Below are 8,421 nucleotides of genomic sequence, written 5' to 3'. Positions count from 1 at the left end.
TGCGATCGGCACCTTGTTCCTTCGCCTTGTTTTCCGTTTTTTGTACTACTTTGATTTTGAGGAATAGTCCGTCTGCCTTCCTGGGAGAACGACCCCGCAGTAAGCTGCAACCCCGTCGTGACAAGATATCATTTACAAAACGTGAAAGGTGAATTTAGTTAAATTACGAAATAATTCGATGTAAAATTTATTTTATTAATTAAATTTAAAAATGATAAAATTTTATTTCAAATATATTCTAATAAAGTTAAATGAAACAAAAACATTGTATACAAAATGGAACAGTTAATTATCTCCCATGGTGATGTTGCAAATTATGTAGTTTAGTAAAATAACAAAAAAAAAGGTCTATTTAAATTAGAAAAAAATAGATAATTCAAAAATAAATAAAATAAAATACATAGGAACCAAAATGTTTGTGGAATAGCAAAATCTTTAATTTAATGAAATTACAAAATAATGCTGTGATTTTTTTTAACTGTATTAATTTTTTATTTTTTTTAATTAGAAAAATATTCTAATAAACAAAGTTAAATGAAAGTAACTTTTTTTTTTTTTTTTTTTACAAAATGTGAGGTGTTAATCATCTACCATGTTTGAGTTGCGAATTCTGTAAGTTAGGGAAATTACAAAATGATTAAACGTGAACAATGATTGAATTACATTTAAAAAAGGGTTTCTTTCTTTCTTTCTTTTAGTTTATTTCGAACATGAACACATTTACATCATAATACATCACACAATTTCATATCATTTCATTTACATCATGCCCGAAAAGGAGTAGGAAGAAGCAAAGCTTATTTAATCCTACCCCTTTCCCACTTCAAAGCATTTACAATTATATAAAATCATTTACTGACCTTTTTATATAATAAAAAATGGTTTATTTTAAAGATAAAAAAAATAGATGATTTAAAAATGAATACAAGACAAATACAAAACTTTTTTTTTTTTTTATTACAAAATGGGACCAGTTTTGTGGAATAGCAAATTCTGTCACTTAGTGAAATGACAAAATATTTAAATGTTGAATATTTTATTTTACCGAATTAAAAACATATTCTAATAACAAATACAATTAAATGAAACTACACAAATATGTAGAACATGTATTCAGTTAACCATCTTCCTTTGGGGAGTTACAAAGTCTTTAATTTAGGGGAAACGGTAAAATAATTAAACCTAAAAAGTTTAAAAGTTTAACAAATTTCAGATTTCAGCAGGATCTACCCCAGTCTGCTGACATGCACGCAGAGTAGTAGATTTTTGTAAAAAGCTTTTATAATTGTAAAGGACAATGTTTTATCAACTGATTAATTTGTTTCAACTATTAAATGAACCAAAAATATGACTTATTTTATCTTTGTGAAAATATTGGACACAGTGTGTTGTCAAGCTTATGAGATGCGATGCAAGTGTAAGCCACTGTGACTATTGTTCTTTTTAATTTAATTTAATTTTTATTTTTTTTAGAAATGTCTACTGATAATGTCAATGAGGGATTTTTAATCACTGCTATGTTGAAATTGGTACTAATATTGATACTGTTGTTGATAATATTGTTTTGTTGCATTGATTAATTAAAAAAAAAAAAAAAAATTGAAATTAAAAAAAGAAAATCGATTTTTGAAAAATGAGAATCGATACTGAATCGTACAACGTGAGAATGGCGATTTGAATTCGAATCGATTTTTTCCCACACCCCTAATTGTTAGCTATTTATTTACGATTTAGAATGCATAAAAAAGCCTTGTCTTACATAAGTATATGTGAATAATAAACAACACATCTCTTTCCAATTTTTGCGTATTTTCATTATGACTGATCTGCTAATATGGTCAGATTGCAGAAGCGTCACTCCAGTGACGAAGAATCTACGGAAACAGCCGAAGATATTCGGAGTGGAATATTCCAAAATAGCTGACTGAATTTGTGGCATTTTATGACATTTCATGCGGTATTTTCACATGCTTTGCGGATCGTAAAATCCAATTAAATATGGTTTATTGGATACAAGGAAACATAATTAAGCTTATAAAATGACCTTGGTTTTTCCACTCTACAGGTAAAAAAAACCCCTTACAAAACATGGAAAGTGAATTGGCTCCAATTTTGAGACGGCAAGCAAATAAATAGTTGCCTCCATCTGTTTTGGTACCCTAAATATGACCCCAATGAAGCCACTTGATTAGGTACACAAAGACATCCACCTTTGATTGACACTATCAAAAATGAATTAACTTAATTTCGTTTGTTGTGATGTTTATTTTGGCCATCCTGGGAAACAATTCTGGGTATTAGACATAAGAGCTCAACTGTGGTCACGTGAACAAATGCGGCCCCCAGCAAAGAGCCGAGCCTCAGTTTAACCTGTTGACCATAGCAGTGTTTTTCAACCTTTTTTTGAGTCAAGGCACATTTTTTTCATTGAAAAACATCCAGGGGCACACCACCAGCAGAAAATGTTAAAAATGAAACTCAATCGACCTGAGTGGGTTGGGAGTTTGGGTGGGCGGTTTGGGTTTTAAGGGAAAGAGTGTGAATAATTTACTGACTTTAAAATTGTACTGTTTCGACTTGCACTTTTTTCTATTTGAAAATGCCAATAAAAAGAGTTGGATTAAAAAGGAAACTCAATAGGTTATATTGCCAATACAAAGTCGTTCTCATCAAATACCTGACGCAATTGTTGGATATGACTTCAAACCATAACCATGCATCAATAATGATCTTGTCTCAAAGTAGGCTCACAAAGCAATTATCTACCTGCTGCCACCTACTGATATGGAAGAGTATTACATGGTTCCTCTGCTGATCTCGAGACCGCACAGACACTCTACGACGGCACATTATTTGCGTATTATAATTATTGGTTTGCAAAAATGTATTTTTTTGACCAATTAGGTGGAATTGCATCATTTTGCATGGCACACCAAACAATATCTCACGGCACACTAGTGGTTGAAAGACACTGCTCTAAGCAACACATTTTACACATAAAATAGGCTATTTTGAAGTAGAAGTACGTCATGCCTGCGTACAATATCACAAACAAATGGCAATCATATGGTTATTGTCAGTACTATCAGAAAACAAAGACTAAAACAAACTACAACCAACTCTAGCAATGGTTATACCGGTGAAAATAAGTATACCGGTAGCATGCTTAGCAGCCTAATGTACGCCCAAAACTAAAGACAAAACAATTTACCAAGGTATGCCTATAGCGGGGGTCGGCAACATGCGGCTCTTGAGCACCGCCCTAGTGGCTCCCTGGACCTTTTCCAAAAATGGAAAAAGATGGAAGGAAAATATATTTGTTGTTTTAATAATGTTTCTGTAGGAGGACACACATGACACAAACCTTAATTGTTAGAAAGCCCACTGTTTAATATGTTTGTGTTTATGCTTCACCGATGACAGTATTTGGCCAGCGTCGTTTTGTCTTACTAATTTTGGTGGTCCTAGAACTCGCCGTAGTTGGTTTACGTGTACAACTTTCTCGGTCGCTGCCACAGAAAGACGTGTTTTATACCACTCCTTTTTGTCTCATTTTGTCCACCAAACGTTTTATGCTGTGCGTGAATGCACAAAGGTGAGCTTTGTTGATGTTATTGACTTTCGCGGAGTGATAATAATCCATGCTTACGTGCTATTTGGGCTCGCTGTGTGTACATTTTGCATCATTATGCCTCGTTTGTAGGTATATTTGCGTTCATTTAATTGCCTTTATTAATGTATAGTTCGGGGGTCGGCAACCCGCGGCTCTAGAGCCGCATGCGGCTCTTTAGCGCCGCCCTAGTGGCTCCCTGGAGATTTTTCAAAAATGTATGAAGAATGGAAAAAGATGAGGGGAAAAAAATCTATTTTTTTGTTTTAGTATGGTTTCTGTAGGAGGACTAACATGACACAAACCTCCCTAATTGTTATAAATCACACTGTTTGTATTAAACATGCTTCACTGATTCGAGTATTTGGCGAGCGCCGTTTTGTCCTACTAATTTTGGCGGTCCCTGAACTCACCGTATAGTTTGTTTACATGTATAACTTTCTCCGACTTTCTAGGACGTGTTTTATGCCACTTCTTTTTCTGTCTCATTTTGTCCACCACACTTTTAACGTTGTGCATGAGTGCACAAAGGTGAGTTTTGTTGATGTTATTGACTTGTGTGGAGTGCTAATCAGACATATTTGGTCACTGCATGACTGCAAGCTAATCGATGCTAACATGCTATTTAGGCTAGCGATATGTACATATTGCATCATTATGCCTCATTTGTAGGTATATTTGAGGTCATTTAGTTTCCTTTAAGTCCTCTTAATTAAATGTATATCTCATGACAGATGTAATATGGCTTTTAATTTTTTGTGGCTCCAGCCAGATTTGTTTTTGTATTTTTGGTCCAATATGGCTCTTTCAACATTATGGGTTGCCGACCCCTGGTATAGTTGCATGTCTCATGACACATTATCTGTATGTGATATTGGCCGCATTTCTGATTGTGTGCCATGTTGTTCCAGACCACAGCAAACGTTACCCAGCTTGCAAAGATTGTAATAAATCCATTAGAAGCCTGTCCTTTCCTTAACTTGGACACACACATCTATACCTTTGGCATTTTTAAGCCAATAATTTCCAGGAGTTATCTAACCCTCTGAGATTGCTGTCATTCTAACACTTACATAAGGATTTTAACTTTTTGCGGCTCCAGACAGATTAGTTTTTTGTATTATTGGTCCAATATGGCTCTTTCAACATGTTAGGTTGCCGACCTCTGGCCTATAGGCTACTGTTTCGAATGTTTTATTGGTTTGCAAACAATATTTTTTTGACCAAATAAGTAGAATTGCATAATTTCCCACGGCACACCAAACAATATCTCACGGTGCACTAGTGTGCCGCGGCGCAGTGGTTGAAAAACACTGGACTAAAAGGCCAGAAAAAAAGCGTCTCTTATTTTTGAGCTTTTGGGTTTTTAAGCGACCTTTATATATGAAAATAAAACTTGTTGTAGCGGACGTCGGGAATGGAGCCGCTGCATGAGCGTACATTCCACGTCGTCATAAAGCCAAAGACAGCAGCTGACACATTTCTGGGTCAGCCGGGCCTTTTCTCTCTCTCTCTCTCTCTCTCCCTCTCCCTCTCTTTCGCTCCCTTGCCCCGCTGCGGAACATCACTGGTTGTATTGGAGCCTTGCCGGTCTATTAACACAATATTTCAACAAAAGTCACATAAAATAAGCCAAAAGTAACTCAAAAGGAGCGTACGGTATTTACCGTGAACATGTCTCAGTTCTGATGGATATGTTTCTTGTTTAATCCTCCTTGCAGGTGGATGAAATCTACCACGATGAGTCTTTGGGGACCAACATCAACATCGTCCTGGTCCGCATGATCATGGTCGGGTATCGTCAGGTGAGACATCGACAAAGAAAAAACATGTTTATTGTTCAGTTCAGTTTCAGTTTATTTCGAACATGCATACGATACATTGTAATGCATCACATATTTCAGTTTTTTCCATTAAAGCACGTCCGAAAAGGAGTAGGAAGAAGCTGAGCTTATTTAATCCTACCCCTTTTCATACCATAGCAATTTTATCTAGAGATATCTGCGTTAAAATGTAATATCGGAAATTATCGGTATCGTTTTTTTTATTATCGGTATCGTTTTTTTAAATTTTTTTTAAATTTTTATTAAATCAACATAAAAAACACAAGATACACTTACAATTAGTGCACCAACCCAAAAAACCTCCCTCCCCCATTTACACTCATTCACACAAAAGGGTTGTTTCTTTCTGTTATTAATATTCTGGTTCCTACATTATATATCAATATATATCAATACAGTCTGCACACATGGTTGTGCGTGCTGCTGGTCCACTAATAGTACTAACCTTTAACAGTTAATTTTACTCATTTTCATTCATTACTAGTTTCTATGTAACTGTTTTTATATTGTTGTACTTTCTTTTTTATTCAAGAAAATGTTTTTAATTTATTTATCTTATTTCACTAATTTTTTTAAAAAGTACCTTATCTTCACCATACCTGGTTGTCCAAATTAGGCATAATAATGTGTTAATTCCACGACTGTATATATCGGTTGATATCGGTATCGGTTGATATCGGTATCTGTAATTAAAGAGTTGGACAATATCGGAATATCGGATATCGGCAAAAAGCCATTATCGGACATCCCTAATTTGATCCCATTTCCTTGTTCTCTGTAACAGAGGGGGAATAAATAATAAATGAATAATATACCATAGTAAGTAAACACATATTAAATACATAAATAATCTTTCTCTCAAAAAAAAAGGGTTCAAGATGTTTGTCATAATTATTGTAATGTGTACTTTGGGAACACTTGTAGTTTGAACAGTCTCTTAAACTGAATCATATTGGTGCTTTGTTTGATTTCTTTAGTTAATCCGTTCCATAATTTAATTCCACATACGGATATGCTAAAGGTTTTAAGTGTTGTACGAGCATACAAATGTTTTATATTAGATTTTCCTCTAAGGTTATATTTCTCCTCTTGTTGAGAAGAATTATTGTACATTCTTGGGTGTAGCAGGTAATAGTTTGCTTTGAACATATTAGCTGTTTGCAAATGCACCAAATCGTTGAATTTCAATATTTTTAATTCGATAAATAAAGGGTTTGTATGTTCTCTATATCCAGTATTATGTATTATTAGGGTCCGCATGTACCCTGTACAAAGGACTCCCACAGGGAGTCCTTTGTACAGGGACAAAGGACCCTATTGAATTTGTAAGGTTTTATTATTATTATTATTCTTTATTCATCCGCCGCCACAAAAAACGCTAATTTGACCCATTTAACATGCTTCAAAACTCACCAAATTTGACACACACATCAGGACCTGCGAAAATTGCAAGTTAATAAAAAAACCAAACCCCAAAAATCAAAATTGCGCTCCAAATTTGACACACACATCAGGACCTGCGAAAATTGCAAGTTAATAAAAAAAAACAAACCCCAAAAATCAAAATTGCGCTCTAGCGCCCCCTAGGAAAAAACAAAAACAAACTGCCTGTAACTCCCACTAGAAAGGTCGTACAGACATGAAACAAAAACCTCTATGTAGGTCAGACTTAGACCTACATTTCATAATTTTACATCCTCGGGCAAAAACCAACAGGAAGTTGGCAATTTCCCCTTCAAGACAAAATTGTACTAAAAAAACTCATTTTTGCCTCTTTGAGCTGTAATTTGACCCCCTTAAAATACTTCAAAACTCACCAAAATTCTCACACACATCTGGACTGCTGGAAATTGCGATCTAAAAAAAAAAACCGAACCCCAAAGCTCAAAATTGCTTTTTAGAGGAAAACTCAGACAAAACTGCTTGTAACTTCCGGTAGGAACGTCTTAGAGACATGAAACAAATACCTATAAGTAGGTCTCACCTAGACCTACATTTCATAGATTGACATCCTTCAGCAAAAATCAACAGGAAGTTTGCTATTCCTCCTTCAAAACAAAATTTTTGTTACAACCGGTCACCAAACATCAAACGTTATCTCCTCTGAGCGCGTTTGTCGTTTCGGCTTCAAACTGCTACAGGAGAGAGATTGAACCCTTCTGATTAAAATTTGACGACGGCGTTGTGATTCTTGCTACCGTTTTGATTTTACGAGCCTTCAAAGACCCTCAGCACTAAAGTTGCTCCGCTGCTGCGATTTTACGCGCCTTCAAAGAAAACAACCACTGTGCCGCGACACCTAGGAAAAAGACACAGACACAACTTCCTCTAACTCCAAGTACGAATATCGTAGAGACACGAAACAAAAACCTCTATGTAGGTCTCACACAGGACTACCACTGGACAAAAGTATTGGGACACCTAGGACTAGCACCTGCCAAAATGCGGACCCGACCAACGCTGCTTGCAGCTTTAATTCTAATTGATCTTTTTTGAGCTGAGCCATAAGGCAAAGCTCTATCTACATTCCTACTCTCACCTATGGTCATGAAGTGTGGGTCATGACCGAAAGAATAAGATCGCAGATACAAGCGGCCGAAATGAGTTTCCTCAGAAGGGTGGCTGGCACCTCCCTTAGAGATAGGGTGAGAAGTTCAGTCACCCGAGAGAGACTCGGAGTAGAGCCGCTGCTCCTTCGCTTGGAAAGGAGCCAGCTTAGGTGGCTCGGGCATCTCGTGCGGATGCCTCACGAGCGTCTCCCTAGGGAGGTCCTCGTTGCACGTCCCACTGGGAGGAGACCCCGCGGCAGGCCAAGGACCAGATGGGTCTCCTCTCTGGCCAGGGAACGCTTCGGGATTCCCCAGGAGGAAGTTGCTAATGTTGCTCTGGAGAGGGAAGTCTTGGGGTCTCTGCTAGAGCTGTTGTCCCCGTGACCTGGTTCCGGATAAGCGGTTGAAGATGGATGGA

The 8,421-nt window shown here is 36.5% G+C and overlaps 1 protein-coding gene across 1 annotated transcript in view; it reads left to right on the top strand.

The window, feature by feature from the left end:
- Positions 1–8,421, top strand: part of LOC133655571 (A disintegrin and metalloproteinase with thrombospondin motifs 14-like) — a 125,665-nt gene that overhangs the window by 67,130 nt on the left and 50,114 nt on the right. The window contains exon 7 of the mRNA XM_062055849.1: positions 5,332–5,415. Coding sequence (XP_061911833.1) covers positions 5,332–5,415 — 84 coding nt within the window. The remainder of the gene's footprint in view (positions 1–5,331; positions 5,416–8,421) is intronic.

This window comes from Entelurus aequoreus, linkage group LG08, assembly GCF_033978785.1.
Source record: "Entelurus aequoreus isolate RoL-2023_Sb linkage group LG08, RoL_Eaeq_v1.1, whole genome shotgun sequence".
NCBI lineage: Eukaryota > Metazoa > Chordata > Actinopteri > Syngnathiformes > Syngnathidae > Entelurus > Entelurus aequoreus.
The sequence above is the reverse complement of the archived record's forward strand: the minus strand, read 5'-3'. Positions and strand labels throughout refer to the sequence as shown.